This window comes from Larimichthys crocea, chromosome XVII (genome assembly GCF_000972845.2).
Source record: "Larimichthys crocea isolate SSNF chromosome XVII, L_crocea_2.0, whole genome shotgun sequence".
In the NCBI taxonomy this organism is placed as follows: Eukaryota; Metazoa; Chordata; class Actinopteri; family Sciaenidae; genus Larimichthys; species Larimichthys crocea.
In genome coordinates, this window is record NC_040027.1 from 20191406 (window position 1) to 20211271 (window position 19866).

The following is a 19866-nucleotide window of genomic DNA, read 5'->3' on the forward strand; positions in this document are numbered from 1 at the left end:
TTTAAGGGTTTTGCAGGTGGATCTAGTTTGTGGTGAAATTGACTAATCTTGGGTTGTAATACTGTCCTGTGCTTAGATTTGCTACACAGACTACATAAAAACTTATTTTCTGTCTGTACTTTCTTACATAACATCTCCAGGACAAGAAGATCACTGGCACTAAACATATAAATGTGAATCTGGCTGGGGACCTTTCTTGCATCTTACCTCTTGTGTCTCTTGACTCTGATTTAATGTTATCCAGATCTAAAATATACTACCAAACAAAAAACACATGTTGGATGAGCAGCTTTTGGTCTGTCTCACCTGTTCTCATCAGGTTTGGAAACCTCTTCTTCCTTTTTGCCCTCTGTTTCCTTCTCCTCCCCTTTCCCTGGATTTCTCTTCTTCTCTCTGCTGACTGAGCGACTCGACAAGTGGCTTCCATCACTGGGTGATGAGCTTCCGACTCCGCTCTGATGGTCACAGTGATGCAGCGCCCTCCTGCCCCTGATACCACCATGACCTCCCATCTCAGGAGTCAGAGTGTCAAGGTTATCTGGTGGTCTGAACTTCTTTACTGCCCTGTGTTGGCGCTCGCCATTCAGTCTGGGGCTCCGTCGCTCGCTGATAGTGTTGGTGTGACTCTGATTAACACCAAGTTTTCCGCTCTCAGTGATGGGATCTGGTATGGCCGCAGACTCAGAAGCATCAGGAAGGGGGACGTTCATAGGATCCAACGACTCTGGCACCAGCACCGACTCTGGCGGTTCTGGTATGTCACCAGAGAGCACAGCATCAAGAGGGATATCCACAGACAGGGAGGAGGAGCCTGAAGGTTGGTTTTTCGCTGGGGAAGCCAAGGGCTCCGCCAGGCGCTTTAAGCTCCCAGATGGCGTGTGCTCCATGGCCTTGCGATGCAGTGACAGGGGATGTCCAAGCTGAGCCTGGGCTGGAGGCCCATCCTTCTCCTCGCTGGGATTGCTGAACAGGACCTCTCGGCTGGACATCTGGCGGTGTCTCCGCAGCTGGCTGGTCCTCTGCTCCCACACTGACATGGTCATCCTTTTTCTCCTCTCTCTCCTGGACATGAAAGAGTTAGAGGGGTTGAGTGGTGGGGGTGGGCGGCCCTCCCTGATGCTTCCCTGGGCCTCTTCCAGGGAGCAGGAGTAGGTAGGCCGGCTGCGGTGGATGGCTCTTTTCCTGTACAGGTAGGGCCGCCTTCTCCGGCTTCCCCTGAGAAGAGAAAGAAAAGATAAAATATCAGCATACAGAAGGAGACATCAGTTATATGCAGCGCCACATTTAACATACACAGGGTTTAAATTAAAGTTAGTGTTACAGTGTAGCATTTGATTTGATCTATTTAATTTTAGCTTGTTTTGATCCAGATCTGAAAAAATGTTTACATGCTAATAGTCTAATTTGATTTGAAGTTGAATTTCCAAATGTGCTTTGATGGGCTCATAACTGTTTTGAAAACTATGAACTATGAAAACTAGCAAAACATGAATATCTATATTTATTTGTATATAACAGGTGCTTTGGTTAGATGTTTGAGCACTTGAGCAAAAACCAAGAGCAATTTCATTACAACACGAAGCAATTTACTGGATCAATGAAGATGTTTGGTGATAAATTAATCAAGCCAGGAACTGACTTTAATAACAAAAAGAGTAAGATGCAGAATGAAATCAGTGGAATAGATATAAAGAAAAGTGGAATCAAATAAGGTTGGAGAGTTGGGGAGGAACAGGACAGAGCATGAACAGAATACTACACAAGATGGAGTCTGGGACATTTACCCATTTAAGCAAAATCAGACAGGCGTTAGTGAGAGATTCAGAAAGCTGAACAGTCAGTGTTACTTACTGGAGCGTGGACTCTTGTGTGGTCCGTGTTATCAATGAGCGATTGGTTGAAAACAAGACATTAGTGCTTTTGTGAGCAAAGACAAAACAGACCAGGAGACACACAGCAAATGATCCTCAAAGATAAAACTGGCCTTTCACCCAAATCATCAAAACATAGACTGTTAATGCCGTTTACCATCTGTTCTGATTTTGCAGTACATTGGCTTGAGGGTAAAACAGCTCTTTTAGCTCTACATGCACAGATTAATTATTAATTTCATATTTAATCACTACATCATATATTCTGTTTGCAGAATATTCCATTGCGCACATCCCCCCTTTAAATGAATAACCCTTGGAAAAACTGACTGGACTCTCCATGCTTTGGTGTGTGTCTCCATTGGAGCCAAGCGGCACATTGACAAACAAGATGGTAGCAGTATTAGGAACAATTAAACAACATTCATAAACATTAACAGTAAGCGCAACATTGATAAGAGGACATTTTAAGTAAGACTGAGCTACAGTATGGGTACAGGTAGAAAACACACAGAGATGGGCTCCATCAGCAAACACAGGGAAAGAGTACATATTTAGATACCCTTTGAACAAAACCATCACATTGGGATGCAGCTCTGTACGCCACCTCAGAACATTCACACATTAGCATTCTTTTAAGACATGCTAGTAGAGCTAAATGAGGAAATTCATGTGCTCGGTCTGGAAATATGAGCTTAAAATGTTCAGAATACTGAAGAGTAGCAGTTCGGGGAGGGATTAGAGACTTCACAATGGAAGAAAAACTGTACACACACTGAAATCGCGGTATCACTTTTTATATTCTAAGTGAAAAGCATTGTCAGCGAGGGTGTGTGTGTGTAATTTCCGTTTTTCTTCCTTTGATCATGCTGACCTGATGCATGCGTTTTATAAGGTGAAATCATCATCAACCTCCAACATGCAGCATCTCTCTTTTTTTGTTCAGCAAATGCTGTCATGCAAGTTTCTCCAGTGTCAGCGGGGGCAGGTACCGCTGGGGTTTCATAGCTGACATTGGAAATGAGACCAGAAATCCTTAAAGTTCAGAGTGCCTTCTCTGAATACAGATGCCTGCCCGGATGACCCCGTGGTATTCCAGTGTTCTCCATGGGTTCTGACAAGAGCCTGACCCTTAGCTGGCCAAACTGAAACTAATGCAACATTTCTAGTTTTCCTTCTGCTGTGTTATAATTTAATTTCCGTGGAGTAAGTTTGAGCAAAATGGCTTCGAGAAAGAAAGAAAGGAAGAAAGACAGAATGCAAGAGAGAAGGAGGTACATCATGTCATGTTAATAAAATGTTATCTTGTAAAGTCTTCCACATGCCCATGCAACAAACTGCTCGTTTCTCAATACACAGCGTGCACACAGAGCCAGAGGTCCCCACTCTTGTGCATGCACATGCACTTCCACCACCTACGACAAGGCACTGTGCAATCAATCCCTGAGAGAAAGAAAATACAATCTATTCTGCAAGCTGGAAACCTGAGCATTGAGAAAACAAGTTCATGTTAACTTTATGAATCAAATTTTCCACAAGTGAGATCAAACACATCAAAGCCTGCACACACTTTTTTTGACTGCCCCATACGGTCTTTCCTCTCAACAATTACAGAAGTATATTACTGTAATGGACACACCATGTTAATTTGGACACTAAGTAACCCTGTCTCTATGACAACAATATAAGCGCCTCCCACACCAGAGGGGAACCAGTAACCATGGAGACATACATTAGACTTCAATTTGGCAGCAAATTACAGTGTTGGGAGCAGGCGGAGTCCAGATAGCAGTGAAGACGTATCAATAAGTCTCTAGTGGGACAGCAACAAACACTGATTCTCTCAACAGGCCCTAAGTGACATTTAAGTGCACAACTATTGATGACCTTTGGCCTCCATCGATAACTGTTCTGCACCACTTGATAGATTCACCATTTGCTGGAGGCTACAGCGACTTGTGCTAAGTGTTGGCACATTGAGTTATATAGACAAGGAGGAGGAAGGAGGGCAGGGAGGAGGAGGAAGAGTGAGACAGAGGGAGGAGAGGAGGAGGTCAGCCAGGGAGAGTGGTTGCATACAACACTTACTCTGAAGACATGAAGGAGGACAATGGTCCGACCTCCTTTGCCTTCTGGAGCGCATGCTTCTGGTTGAACGCTGCCTCGGCTTCCTCTTCATCCTGATCAAAAGAGCAAAAGAGCAAAAGACGACTGAACATCTGTAAAATGAGTCAGTTTGAATAATTAAACAGCATCAAAGTGACGAGGAGAACAAAGCAGAACTGGATATGGCCGAGTGGAGAGATTATTAAAACTATGTAACATGAATAAAACCAGATAAGAGCAGCCTTATTCTTCCAGGTACATCTTTATTGTTATTCATTGTGTTATTACCTTGGTAAGCTCTTGAGCATTGGCAAGATTATCCACAGCAATGGCCAAGAAGACATTTAGTAGAGTGTCTGGTCACAGCTGAGTTAAGGACGTGGTCAAAGTGTAACAAGTCAACCCTGGCAACATTGACTGACACAACACTGACGACTCCGTAAGAGACACATGGTTCTACCAGAGCCTCTAAAATTAAAGCTAAGACTAGATCAAGATGGCTACAAGATTAGTGAATATTTGTATCACATTCAACAGGTATCCGGAAGCATAACTCCAACAAGTTGCTGTGTCTGCTACATGTGTGGTAAGCAGGCCTTTGCTGATACATTAGCCACATAACTAGATGGTAAACAGTTTGTGGTTCAGAGTTTTAGCCCTTTTCCTATCAAGAAACAGACACCAATTTTAAAAATCGTACAAAAGACTGAATTTGAAATAGAGAAAGATAAGAAAAATGATGGATACAGTTTCCAAACAGTGTGAGCACTATAAAGTAGATAGAGGACCACATGCCAGACTTCACTCCTCCTTGAGAGCGAATACCGTTGTACATCACCTCGTTCCAGTCCTCTCCAGTCAGGATCTGAGAAAACACAACCACAGCAATGACACAATATCATCCACAAAACTATCCTGAGCATCTCTATAGTGCTTAGCTATAAACTTCACATATGCTAAAATGTCGTTTCACTCCAAATTACATTTCCTGAATGATTGTTATTCGCTGTCATATTTTCAGACCTGAAAGACGGTCATGATGGCTGCAGGAAAGGTGTCAAAGTTTGTTGGAGTGTAGTCTTCAAAGATGAACCTGTGGGAAAGATGAGGTCACATATGGTCTTTGAAAAAGCAGAGCTGGGTTTAGTTTTTTTCTTATTTTGAGATTTTCTGAGATAAATCAATTCTCCTCCTCTCTAACTGGCTGTCTGATGTTTTGTTTTTTTCATGTGCTCTGTATTCTGGAGGCCAGTTCATTCACAAGGTCATGCTCGTCCACCTCAGCCAGCCTTTCTGTAAGTGACAGCTTAGAGAAACAGCCTCAGACTCAGCAACAATGGCTGTGTGGGTGACAAAGGCAGTCTTAAATCTCGATCGAGCTCACACCGTCTGCCTCTATAATATAATGAAAACAACTGTGAACACGCAATAGGACAATCTGTTTCCCCTCAACTGTGTGTATTCAATAAAGAGGAATCTACTGAGCCATGAAGTCTACTTTAGCCTTGTTTTTATGTTTGTGTCTTTACTGGAATCACAGGATGTACGCGCTGAGTCGAGTGGGAGAGAAAAACAATTTATGTTTTCTGCCTGATTTATTAGATTTGTCTCTCTGCCTGGGCGGTTCCTCGCTTTACTCAATTTCTTTATGGACTTGATGTCGAGTGATTCACAGAACTATAAGCAATGTTACCTGCCACCGAAGAGCTGCATGCCAAGGAGTGCAAAGACAACGATGAAGAGGAAGAGGAGAAAGATGAGGGAGATGATGGACTTCATGGAGTTCATCAGAGAGACGACCAGGTTTCTCAGAGACGCCCAATACCTTGACAGTCACAGGATATCACATTAAAACATTTTAATAAAGGAGAACTCCATCAGTTACAGAATAAAGTCAAATAAAAGAGTTTACCAGATCGCCTCATCTTTGTTTGAGGCTACATTAGCAAGCTGTGAAGTGAATAAATGCAGAGTACAAAAAAACTGCAGTTCCTCGAACGACCACTTGAGGTTGGCCGCAGAACATGTTCATCTCTATATTAAAATGTCCAACTCCACAGCAGAAATAATGTTTACAGCTTGGTACAAAAAACGGTTTTGGTCCTTATAACTAATTTCCCCATTGATGACAAGTGTACTGAGAGTAAGTTTTTATATAACTACCAAGTTATACATAATTAATAGCGTGGTCGCTTCATTTGACAGGTGGATGAGCACCCAGGCGTCATTCAGCCCGCCTCAGGTCTGCTAATGATCCACAACTTTACTGATTTTCAGATTAGCTGAAACATGGATGAGACAGGACTACTGTAGTGGCAAAATAGTCCAGGAATTAAAGGGTTATTTTATATTTTAGATTAGTCAAGTGTTTATGACATGCCTGCCTGTTTGTTATGGCTTGAAGTAGATCTGTTCCCAGGAAACAATGAGAACTTTCGTGGACATTGTCCTTTGACTTTATATGGTCATCTTCCAGCTAAACGATGCAGAGAGACTGTGAAAGGATGTTGTGCAACTGAGATATGAATGTTCTTATTGAGAAAGTAGTTAGTGTCGGAATGTGTCCAAAGCATGCCAAACCACACAAGGAGGAGAGAGAGAGAGAGAGAGAGAGAGAGAGAGAGAGAGAGAGAGAGAGGGAGTTAGGGGGGCCTCTTGTACCTGCAGGTCTAAGACGAGAAGCTGCTGCAGCAACTACAGAATTTTGGCGTCACAAAGAGACGATTCAAAGTTGATATTTGCGTCTCATGTATTCACATATCTCAAGTAATTATCTGTATCCATTGCATTTGTTTTAAGTCATTAATCACAAATACAATGCAAGAGCTGAACAAGGATTTTGCAACAGCTTACAGGCAAAAGTATAATCCTACCAAAAGAATACAAGATCTGATGCATCATGCATTTATTCTGTGTGTAGTGAAAACTATACTGCTTAATGGTTTAACATTTAATCTACAACATATGTGCAACTTTTAATCTATGCTCAATGCTAATTATTTGATGATGTTTGGTTTAGACCAACAGGCTAGAGATAGCGATCACTCCTAGGAGGGTCACAGGTGAATTTTTACCTGTAATGTCAACATCAGGTGTGTGTGTGAATTAAGATAAATGGACTACATTAAGAGGAAGTGTATGGTATGACTTAAATGTGTATTTCATGGTTTAAGAACCCTGACAGGGGGGAATATGTAGGTTATTTTATATTTTATATTTGTCAAGTTGACTTCCTGCCTGTTATTTTTTTGGTCTGCCGACTACTGAAATTGTTCTACAACACTTGTCACATTCATCCATTCTCACACACGCATACACTTATGGCAGAAGCTGCCATGCAAGGTGTCAGCTGCTGATCAGGAGTGCTTCCTACCAATGTGCCCATAATAATATGAATACATAATATATCAATACATACACACTCAGTTTAGTATCTTTCTCAAGGATGCTTCAGAACAGGATTTAAACCAGCAATTATTATCCACAGCCGCCTTTATCTAAATATTCACGTTCCTTTCAGTATATTTTATTTGTTTTATTGTTATTGTAGAATGTATTGTTTGATGCAGAAAAAAGTTTATATTTAAAAACTAAAAAACAATTAAACTGCATAGCACGCAGACATGACAAACACTGCAAGCTTTAAGTCAGAAATGATTCTCATGAATAATATGAATATGAGTGAGGAGGGCTGTAGGACTAACTTGGTGATCTTGAAGATTCTCAGCAGACGGAGAGCACGCAGGACACTGATGCCAAATGAAGTGCCAGGCCTGAAGAAACCCCACAGCACTTCAAAGATGCTGCCAACGATTACCTACAGAGACACATATTTATAAGGAATTGTGTCTTTTATAAAAATCACAGAGGAGTAAATAAATGTGCACTCACATCTAGGACAGAGTGACAGAGAGAAGGGTGTAAGATGCTACATATTTCAAGAGCACAAGTAGTTTGATTTTGGGAGAAATAAACATAAATGTAGAGATAGACACAGAGTACTGACACTGCAGTCAAAGCAGTTGAAGGAGGAGTGGAAGTAGAGACGCGGTCCCAAGCTGTACATCTTCAGAAACATCTCAGTCAGGAACAGAACGAGAAACAGGAACTCTGCATAGTCTGAAACAACGAAAACATATTTACATTTTTAAAAGCAAGTATATTATAAAGCAACAAATTTAGGGAGAACATGAACTGAAGATGTTACTGCAATGACTCACAGAGGAAGTTGGACAGCCACAGAGGCTGTTTGTGGTGAACAATGGCCACACACAGCGTGTTGAGAGCTACCAGACCCAGCACTGTCCAATAGAAAGTGTGTGTTTTCACCACGCGGCGGATAGAGATACGCAGGAGGCGCTCCTTACGGCGAAAATACGCCCTTGGACCTCGCTTGGCACTCCTGATACTCGCTCTTGCCATGGGGATGCCTTCGAAGGACAGGAGAGGGAAAGGTAGAAAGAAAACAGTTTCTGTCTACCTACAGTAACAGTGTTTGAACAGTTTCCACTCTGAATCTTGAACTCTCAACAGCGTGATGTTTACAGTAGTATCAACATGCATTTCTAAAAACTGCAGCAGAGCACAGTGTGTCCTCCTGCAATATGCCTTACACTTTTATGTGCCCATATTTATGAGCCTCTCCTGACTCCCACTCACCCACAGAGGAGATATCACCATATTGTTCTTCTCCTGATTGCCCTCGATGCACCACATCCATCCCTCTCCTCTTGATGGTGGTGGCTCTCTTCAACACTGCAGACAGAGCAACATAAGAACATAAGAATTCCCAGAACAAGCTGTTCGAAGTGAATAATCACACTCTGTGAAATTAGAGGGAATGTATAGGATATTAAAAGGATATTGACACAAAGCTGACTTTTGGGCACAAAACACACGTTTTGTTTTGATCATTCAGCTGCATCAGATCAGACTTTCTGCAGGTTGTATGTTAACACGGCCCAAAAAACTGCCTTGTGCATAAAAACCCGTACATCTTAAAGACAGTCACATGTATGACTCAGGCAGTATGCAAGTGCAAAAACGTATAATGCAATGAAAAGATGATGACGCAAATGAGAAGAAGAAATCGCTGTAAAGATCATCTGCGCAACGAGCTAATGTCTGTGGCGTTTTAGCTGAGAGGGAAAGTTGAGCTCATTAACGTTACAGTTGAATGAGATAAAAAATGATCATTTAATGTTAGTGTAATGATCCAAACAACTCAACGCAAGCCCTCTGCCGCTATTTATGATCTCCGTCATGGCAAACCATGCTCCGAGGCGACTTGACGGCCCATGCATTTTCTCTTGTTTGAGCTGCGTTCAAGTGCTACCATACATTATCAGGGGACACGCCGTGCGGTGCACACATGCTGAAGAGAACGTGATGAGTATGTTTTGACCTTTTTAGCTGAACGGTGTGTTTATGATGATACCTTTCATCCTATCCTACCCCCTCTCACACCTTCCTGCTACCTTTGTGATTTCTGAATCTACTTGTGGTCAATATTTGCTTGCCGACTTTTGTTTTAATAAGCTACTGATCTAACACACACAGAAACACTAAAATATTGCTACCACTTCACACACACACACACACACACACACACACACACACACACACAGGAGTGTTTGCTAAAGGCAGGAACACTGAGTCAACACACACACACACACACACACACACACACACACACACACAGATATACAAGCACATGCTGCTGCCTTTTCAGACCAGTGGTTGCTGAGGCAACCGCAGTGCGCCACCTTTTTCTTTTTAATCAAAGCTATCACAGCTTCTGCATTTATTTCCATCACAACAGCTGGAGCCACTATCTGTTTTTACTACAGATGTGCATCCTTCAATTTATTTTCACCTCGTCAGAGCGTCTTTGCACTTTAAAGAGACAGAAACAAACCAGACAAAAAAAGGCTTTGCTTTCTGGTTTCTATGTTAAGGTGCTTGTGTGTGTGTGTGTTCGCAATTGAGTGGCAATGTGCGGCAAATGGGGTGGTGAAGTTGGTGAGGGAGAGAGCAGAAACAGAGGACGGTTCTCACCATAGGCACCACCTGTACTCCACTCTGGGAGCCTCCTGAGAGCTGCCAATCAATCAACATTTAATAAAAGCCCTGCTGGTTTAGCGAGGAGGAAAGGTCAGAGTTGAGAGGGTCAGAGCAGGCTCTTAGCTGTCTGTGAGGCACCGTCTCCAGTGGCAGGTTTAACACCATTTATGTTGATTCTCTCTATGTGGCACTGAGAGTTGTAGTGAGCAATGTAATAAGTGATCTGTGCAAGTGCACCACAGCAGCAACAAAATCTGTGCAGCGCAACATGTCCTGAACTGACATACTGCAGCGTAATGGTTCTTTTCGTAATTATAGTCGACTTTCAGGGGTGAAATTTCAACAAGCCATACTAAAGACTCTGCGAGGCTGAAGACATGGAGAATGTTTAACGTGTTCACCATCTTTGTTTAGCATGTTGGCATTCTTTAACTAGCACTAATCAGCTCAGTACAGCCAGTATTTGTTGATAAACCAAAGTAAAATTTTGTCCTGATCATAACATAAGCATACTAACACTTACTCATTCCTATGTTCCCAGGGTCAGGATTAGGGATATGAGAGTTATTGTGTGTTAACAGAACTGAACTGAGGAACATAGGACCCCCGGGAAAAAATATGTTTACCATATTCACCATCTCAGTTTAGCATGTTTGCATGCTAACATTTGCTAATGAGCACTAAACAGAAAGTAGAGCTAGTTTAGTTTGGTCAGAAATTCAATGGACAAATGAACATTTTTGACCTTATGGTGGTGGTTAGTACCGTCCAGGTATTGAAAACCAAACGCTCAAAACCACGAATGTGAACCTCACGGTTGTGAAAGTGGAAAACTAGATCACTAAAGTCATTAGGATTAACTGTCTAAGAATACATCTGGTACATCTGTAAAAGGTTTATGCCAATCCATCTTGTTGAAATTGAGATATTTTACTGCTTAAGTGTAAAATTTGTCCTGATTGTGGCGCTAGAGAGCAAAATCTCTAGGAATAATCCTCTGGGAACCATGAATGTTGAACAAAATTTCATGGCAATCCATCCAATAGTTGTTCAGATATTTCAGTCTGGACCTGAAGTGGTGGTTTGACTGACTGACGTTTGCCTTCATGTTAACGTGGATAAAAATTCAGATTGAAATGGAGTTTAACTTCACTGAAAATAAGTTTTATTCCAATATCTGCATTTTAAAATGAGTGTGTCAACCTAAAGTCACAGACAAATACATAATATATATTTATAAAGACCTTAATAGCATTTGCTTGAATAGCATCTTTAAAGCACATTTGCATCAAGTATTCATGCCAGCATTAAACTGATTCAGTCGAACAGAAACAGAATGTTAAGCAATGTGAGGATAGAAGAAAGACAATGTGCACAATGATACCAGGAAAAACTAAAATCTCTGCTGACTTACCATCAAGGGCAGAAGGTCCTGCATTTTTATTCTCCTCAGCAAGCATCACTTCCTCTGGAAAGCCAAAACCACAGAATCAGAAATGAGCAGCAGATGATGGCTTAGATGGAAAGAGATATACCGGCATCTTTTCTAACTATATTTATATCTCAATTGTGGTGGAACAAACGGCTGAAAGAAAACATCAGATAGTCCAGTCGTTCCACAATCGACAGGATTAGTCTCAAAGCTTGAAGTGAAATATCGATTTTCCTTTTGTCATCAAGAGCCAAATCCTTGGTCTCCCTGACTGAGACTGAGTCTGAGACTAAAGCCACCTGCTCTGTCGATCCAGGCCCGGTAACCGTTGAGTTCTCTCTCAATCTGCTGTTGGCGTCTCAGTTTCATGAAGGCCCTGCGGTTTTCCACCCTCTCTCTCTCTTTGGCAAATTCCCTGCAGAACCAAACCAAACCACAGAATAATGTATTTTCTCTTTGAACGTACAGGGGATTTTAGTCACACACATATTTAATTCTTCTAGGAGACAATCACCGGGGAAAAATCGAGTGCTGTCTTGAACTAAGCTTTTCTCACTGTTCATTCAACCACAAGAGGAGAGCAGAGACAGCACTGCAAAGGGGGTCTTTTCTCTCTCAGTGTGGAGATAATGACAATAGATCCCTCATTAACCTTTCTGTAAAACTAATTAACTTGTATAGACTTTGACACCGTGTACTGAAACAGCACAGTTCTGTTTGACAGTAACAAGTTTGCCAGCCACTAAAAAAGCAAGTTGCACTGTGTCTTCTGTCCTCCAGCAGAACCTGCCAGATCCTAAATCAACAGGACAACAAAACCAGCTGACTTGTATGGCTGAAGCTGATTAATCTCCACTTCAGTAGCACTTACACACACACCAAACTTTCCGGTTTTATTCTTATGTATACACTTTTACAGAGGTGTTTTTGTATGGTTTTCTGGCTGTTATATTTTGATTTACTGTATAATGATAAAAGAGATATACAAAGTGTAAAACCATATTGTATAGTTAAACATACAATTTAAAATATATATACATCTTAAAGTAAGTAACCAGCTTGGGAAATTTTATGGTGATATCACATTTTTTTACCTGATTCACCTGTAGAGTCTGTCCTTAAAATGACTGAACTTACCCAGAGAGGACTCCCAGCACCAGATTCAGGACAAAGAAAGAGCCGATGATGATGAGGGGGATGAAGTAAAGCCAGTTCCAGTTGGGGCCCAAGGCATCGTCGGTCTGAGACATCAAAATAAAATCTAACATCAGTAAAATCAAGTCAAGGCTGGGGGAGACTCATGCTGCCACTGGGATACAAGACAGAAATACACAAATGTAGGTGTTTGGGTGGCTGCTGAAGGTTCCAGACTCCAAGAGTCCAGGGGCAGCATTGAACAGAGACATCAGGTGTATTGATCTGCTGTGAGTGTGGAGGAGAGTGGAGGTATTCTGTATGAAGCCAATATAGAAACAGAATATTGTGTTTTCTCCTTTACTTTACAGCACCTGGACCTGAGAAAGTTAGAAAATGAGCCTCAAACAGCACAATGAATGTGCACCTCTGTGAAGGGTTGTCAAAAGTATTGATACTTTAATACCATGTGTTTACATGTGTTTTCTGTTTTTTACACATTCGATAGTATCTTAAGTATAGAAGTTATTAAAAAGAAGAGATTAACTGCAATTAACTGGTGAAAAATCTCCATTTTACTCTCCTCCTCCCGTGTGGTGGACTGACAATCACACAGCTCTGCTGCAGACACAGAGACAGAAATGTTATCTGGTATAACATTGAAGACAGTGAACACACCCAGTTGGTGCTGATGACATTGGATACCATGTTGGATTCGATAACAAGCAGTTGAAAAAAATCCAGAATGCAAGTTTTTTTTTTTTTTTGCGTGACTTAAAAAACTTTGCTGTTCCTGTTTGACACAGTGAGAGAAAAACTGAAAGTGGCAGCGTGTGTCTGGGTGTGTGAATGTGGCAAATAGAGAAGGAAGATGAGCAGGTAAAAGTAGTTTGTGAAGAACACTGACATAAGTTGGAGAATTTGAAAGGTGACATGAAATAATCTACTAGAAATATGGTAATGTAATGCCGTTGTCATTATTTGGGAACCAACTGGTCCTGTGAAATCGAAAGCAGGGCAGGCCGTTGGCATAAACAGTCCATGCGGTTGTAAAGAACTGCTACAGGGGGCCACACATTCACTGTGACATTCACTCGCTCTTCACACTTTGCACAGTGTTAAGGCTGCCATCTCTCACTCAATGACGTCAGACCCACACAACTCTTACACCACGCGTCCATTACCCTAAAGATTAATATTTCTCACTTTCCTCCTGAAAATCTGAAAAACTCACCGCTGCACGGTGGAACAGGAGACTGTGAGTCACAACTTTGAAAGCACCTTTGACATAGTAAATGAGAAAAATGACTAATCCAAACAGAATAGTTCAGCTAAAAGCAAGAAGTATTTTCTCGCTCTTCTATTTCTAGGCTGACATTCTAGTTTAATAACAACCAGGATTCACAGGTCTTTGAACAATTTGTTCTGCATCATTTACTTTTCAGATAATGTTACCGTTTGTATCGGTAGATTTGATGTTAATTCATTTGTCCACCTCTATTGTGTGCCTGTGTGTGCTCATTCAGTGTGTGTTGTGTGTAGTGTATTTGTTAGCTGCACTGGGAACGTTATGGTGGCCACAGACAAAATCTTGTTCAGGGCCACCAGAAGCCCAGGCCTGGCCCTGATCAAAGAGGTATCTAGTATCATTTTTGAATACTAGTATTGGATCAAAGTTTAAAATTCTGGTATCGTGACATCATTACCTGTGTGTTGAATGTTTATTAAACTGTCCCTCTCTTTCTTCCCTCCCTCATTGTTCATCAGCAAAGCTCATTCAGCATCACTTTAGACAACATACTGTAATACAATCACTCGGGCAAATCATCCGCCTTCATCCATCTCAATAAAAACTGAAAGAGCCAGCAGCTGACCACAATTATACCCTGGAACAGCAGTTTGTGTGAGTGAGTGCATGCTTGTGATTGTTGCTTTACTGACATAAACTACAACAAAAAATTAAGTCAATACGCTACATTATAGACATTTTTTAGTGACTGATAATTTTGATTTTTGACCACAATAAGAATGTTTATATTTTAGAAGTAGTACTTACAAGAAGCATAATGGCCTACACACCTGTTTGTCTTTTTTCTTTTCGACTGATTAAAATGAACTCTCAAGTAATGGACATTTTTTTAGACTGCAAACCAGAAAAATCTTCAACCATGTTGATTAAAACCCCTTATAAAACCTTGTTTTGTATGTAGTGAAAATCATGCTCAGGAGTTTTTTTGATAAATTCGGTTTCTGTTTTTGACCTTGAAGAAGAGTTGGGATGTTTTCTTTATTCTATTAAATCTTTCTCTTTATTAAATGTGTAGAACACCTTGGACTTGGAAGGATGTGTTTGGCCTTGAAACACTCAAAAACACTGGTCTACAAAAGCTTTTGGGAATATATCCTTCAAATCTGAAGCAACTGAAGGACCAAAATGTTGTTTTCATAGTTTTCTGCAATTGATTTATTTATTTAGCTAAAAACATAACTACAATAAAATAAAAATGCACAAAAGTCTACAAAATGGTCCAATCTGATCTATATAAAAATGAATTTTTAGACTGAATAACCTATCCATGCATCCTGTATCTGATCATGATCTCATAATTCAGATGCAACTGGAGTGAGAATATGATTGGACTTGATTTGTTGCATGGTCATGGAGGCAACAGATATATCAAATTAACAAATGGTGCTACTGCCTGCCACTGCTTGCCTTTCTGTCTGTGTGTGTGTGTGTGTCTGTGTGAGTCTGCCTGCTCCTTCCACTCTAACATAGACACTCATGAAACACTGCGCAGCATCTCATCCCTCTCTGACAGTTACTCCACAGCAGAAAATGACACTGTTTCTGGTTTCGACACTCATTATTTGTGTGTATGAGATGGAGCATGATACAGTATTTTGGTGTTTTATTTTTATTTTCAGAACTTTAGGGTAATATAAACATCAAAACTTTTCCCTTAAAATAATAGATTGTGGAGTAAGAAAGGCCTCTTTAAGGCTCCAAGAGTCGTTCAGCATCAATCTATCCCCCTAGTCAATCTTAGAAAGCATTTCTGACTGGGTACACTGTTATTCTGAATGAATCTTTGAACAATCATTACTCTGTGATGTGGATCAGGTGAACTTAATGATGTCAGTCAAGCAGCATGACAAAAATATGCATCCTTGGTCACAGTATATGCAAATGATCCAATATGTCACATTAACATGGGATAATAAAAACACTATTAGATCACGTAGATTACATTTCAAGTGATTCAAAGAGTGATTCTTATCTAGGGAGTTGGAGTGTGGAGTCTAATCTCTATTTAGGTCTTGCAGCAAGGTGCAGCAGGTTATACATTTCATCCAGGAGGAATAAAAACAGGAACCAACACAGCATTCTGCAGTTTCAACACAACACCATCAGTAACCCTCTTCCATGCTGGTTAAAGTGACCTTTAATTAGATTCATTATAGGGAAGGTTTCTTTTTGTTTGTTTGTTTGTCTTTATTTTACCTCCATGGCTGTAAAGTGAAGCCAATGTGGAAGTAGCAAAAACTGCAGTTCCTCAAACGGCCACTTGAGGCTGGCTGCAGAACATGTCAGTCTTCATAAGCCCCCATGTTAAAATGTCCAACTTCACAGCAGAAATAAACATGTTTACAGCCTCGTACAAAAAACAGTTTTGGTCTCTATAGCTGATTTACTCGTTCATGAAAACTGAGTCTGAACTCACCCGTTCAAATTATATTAAAGCTTAAAGTTTTACATTATTACCAGCATGGCCCTTTTGAATGACAGGTGTGTCATTTGAGCTCCCAGGTGTCAGTAAGTCGCCTCAGGTCCACCAATGATTCATACCTTTGCTGATTTTTAGCCGGGAGGCAGTAAAGACAGGACTACTAGGTGCCACAGATTTTGAGCTTCAAAATAGCTCTTCAGAAACCTGTGGTTGTCGTCATGGATACACTGTCTATTCTTTATAATGTTAATGGTTATACCACATACTGTGAATGTTATTGTTTGTTACGCGTTGTTTTCATCAATACTGCAAGTTTTTACTGTGGATTTGGAGAGAAGTGTTCAAATAAACCAGTAGCAAGCAATACTAAACTGTGACAAAACATTGCTTCACCTTGATAATTTGCAGCAGTCCAGAAAAATATTATTAGTGGCACATGTGCGTGTGTGAGTTGTCTTACATTGTAGAGTACAGTGGTCCATCCCTCCATGGTGATGCACTGGAAGACAGTGAGAACAGCAAACAGGATGTTGTCAAACTGAGTGATGCCGTCATTAGGGCCAATCCAAGTATCGCTGCAGTTGTATTTGGCCGGACACTGACGCACACCACACGGAAACTCCAATTCGGAAGAGTCCACTGCCTCGTTTTCTGAGAAGAAAGGTGCATAGATAAAAATGTTAATGAACTGCAATATTCCCTGGCATCAAGTTAATACTGTATGTCATCAAAGAAATGTTAAACCTTCATACATTTAACAACTTGTTGAATCTATTACAGATTTTAAATGTATAATTTTCATGTCTACTGATCTTTAGGTTTAAATCAGTCCTTGTACCCAGTGAGCAAAAATGGCCCATTGCAGAGTGCCTGAACAGTAACGTGACCATTCAGTGACAGAAAATACTCACTTCAGTCTGTCTGTGTTATCTAACTGTCCATTCAGCTTCAGTGTGATGGGAACAGCTTGGAGGTTAATGACAGCTGTGAATGTACAATGAGCTATTGTAGTGCACCGAATTGTTGGTTTTAATTATACTGGACAACACGGCCAGTTTGATTTGATCAAGTCTCCAGGTGCAGCCTGGCATGCCATTGTGTGTATGCGTTTGTGATTATGACAACAGAGCTGCTTCCTAAAGAGCTATATACACAACACCCGGCCACGCACTTGCAATAAGAACAGCAACAGAATGAGCACAGCACCGACTTTGACCTATGTGATAGTTTGCTGTCAAAAATAGTTCTAAAATAAGCCTTTTATCTGCACATTTATGAATTATTCAAAACCATTTTGGGCCCTTTCTACAAATTGCCCTCTTTTGTCTCATCCATGCCATCAGTGTGTGGCAGAGGTGTTGAGACAATTTCCTGTTTTGCAATGAAATTCAAATTAGATCTTGGCTCAAGATGAATAAAATATCTAAATAACAGTAATCACAGGATGTCACTATTGGCTACAAATCGAGTATTATGAATCATTGCATGTGTATTGTATGTGTGTGTTTGAACTGGAACACTGATAATGGACTCACAGTTACTTATGTGGACTAAATCACACACTTCTATTTACAACTCTTTGACTTCCTGTGTGAAATCCTGGATGGAAATATCTGTGCATGTGTGTGGTTATGTGCTGCATACAGGAAACAGAAAGCTTTTGTAGCGACTGAGTGTAAACAAGTGTAATTACTCACAAACTAGCAGGGGAACCATAGTGTGTGTGGAGAAAATGCGGTGAGTGTTTCTGTACCCAGAATTCCAGACTGTTGTTCGCAGGTGCGGTGCAGTTTGCCGCTGTAAAACTCCAGGCCGATGATGGCGAACATCAGGATTGCAAAAAAGAGCAGCAGGCCAATCTGAAGCAGAGGAACCATGGCCTTCATGATGGACTTCAGGACTATCTGCAGACCTGGAAGTAAAGCACACGGTGACTGGTAGTGTTCAGGTGAAAACAAACTTCTTACAGGACATAAATGTGAAACATTTTTCAGCTTTTTCCAGAGCTTTTTCCAGAGCTGAAACAGTTACTGGATTAATTGATTGGCTGATCAATTCTAAGAAAAAAAAACACAGATAAATATTTGAATGTTGTCTTTTATGATCGAAAATCATATATCTTTGGATTTTTGATTGTTGGTCAGACACAACAAGAAATCTGAAGATGCCCACTTAAGCTCAGAAAACCCTTTTGCAATGTTGCAACGCATCGTAAAATGCTGAATACTGTGCCCGACTGGTTAATTAAGGAGAAACAAGGAGTCAGCGGTGAATAAAACATTGCAATAAAAAGATACTGATGTAAACGTGTTACTCACTGGGGATGCCTGAGACCAGTTTGAGGGGTCTGAGCACTCGCACTGCCCTCAGGGTCCTCAGGTCCACTGAGATGTTCAAATGTGTCCCTGCAGCGGCCAGGATCCTACAGACGTAAACACAAACAAATGTGTATACACAAACCCACACAATCCCAAGACACAGATCAGAACTGTCACCGTCTTGCAGATGTATGTGAATGCTGCAATTTTACGGTTTATAAGCTGCGTCAAAAAGGCGACTCACACACACACACACACACACGTAAAGACAGTAAGGCCATCACACAGTGTTGGAGGATGGCTGCAGTGCTTAGATATGGAGTGTGAGGGTCCCCGGCAGGCAGAGAAAACAGAAAAAACAACAGGGATGCTTTTGGGGGCTTTTGGCTGTTTTCCTGTGTGTGGGAGGATGGCTGTGACAACTGCTATTTAGGAGGAGAACAAAGAAAGCGACTCCATCAGGGGAAGGCAGGACACCCTGAGGCTGGAGAGACATGAAGCTCACGGACAAACAAGAGCGGCGGACAAACCGTGCGATCGGATCGACCTGTTATCTGCTACACAAAGCCAGGCTCCTTCAAAAGTTCCATTTTTACTTTGTTTTGTTTTGTTTTGTCCTATGGCCTTCAGACCTCAGACTGATGAGAAAAAGAAAAGCAGTGTCTGGTGATCCCTCCTCCTCTCTGCTCCCTCATTAGTCTGCCCTCCTGCTTCCCTTTTCTCTCTCCTCATATCTTGCTCTTCAGCCATAAACCTCTCTCCTCTCATCTCCCTCTTTCTTTTCGACCTCCTTCCCAATTATGCTCACACCTCTGACTCCTCCTCTGTTTTCCCATCCTCCTCTGACCTGAACGCACATGTATTCCCCTTTCACCTAGATGGCTACTGTATGAAAGACATAGATGGATGGAGAAAGGAGGTAAAAACAAAAGGATGTGTTGAAAATGGTGTACGGGGAGTTGAGGAAATGTTTCGGCAAAAGCGAGAATGTCGCAGCATTTTATTGAAGCCAGAGATTTACCAGATTTTCCTGAAACTGAAACACAAAATTTATACTGAATTTCTTCTGGTTGCTAAATAATTACACTTAATGAAATAATTATTTTTGATCCTGAAGAGAAGAACAATCTGAAGGCAACAGCATACAAAAGAACAATTTCTGAAGTAAGATTGCAGCTGCACTGCAAACATGATTTATGTGCAGCACAATG

General features: G+C 41.1%; 1 protein-coding gene across 1 annotated transcript in view; it reads right to left on the bottom strand.

The window, feature by feature from the left end:
* Positions 1–19866, bottom strand: part of cacna1ea (calcium channel, voltage-dependent, R type, alpha 1E subunit a) — a 94855-nt gene that overhangs the window by 19354 nt on the left and 55635 nt on the right. Inside the window, exons 7-23 of the mRNA XM_027290347.1 lie at positions 18656–18759; positions 18091–18249; positions 16798–16988; positions 12610–12713; positions 11772–11887; positions 11455–11508; positions 10035–10076; positions 8637–8732; positions 8198–8407; positions 7984–8096; positions 7682–7794; positions 5671–5802; positions 5001–5070; positions 4725–4842; positions 4266–4333; positions 3960–4051; positions 307–1215 (exon numbers count right to left, since the gene is read on the bottom strand). Of these exons, the coding sequence (XP_027146148.1) occupies positions 307–1215; positions 3960–4051; positions 4266–4333; positions 4725–4842; positions 5001–5070; positions 5671–5802; positions 7682–7794; positions 7984–8096; positions 8198–8407; positions 8637–8732; positions 10035–10076; positions 11455–11508; positions 11772–11887; positions 12610–12713; positions 16798–16988; positions 18091–18249; positions 18656–18759 (2691 nt within the window). The remainder of the gene's footprint in view (positions 1–306; positions 1216–3959; positions 4052–4265; positions 4334–4724; positions 4843–5000; positions 5071–5670; positions 5803–7681; positions 7795–7983; positions 8097–8197; positions 8408–8636; positions 8733–10034; positions 10077–11454; positions 11509–11771; positions 11888–12609; positions 12714–16797; positions 16989–18090; positions 18250–18655; positions 18760–19866) is intronic.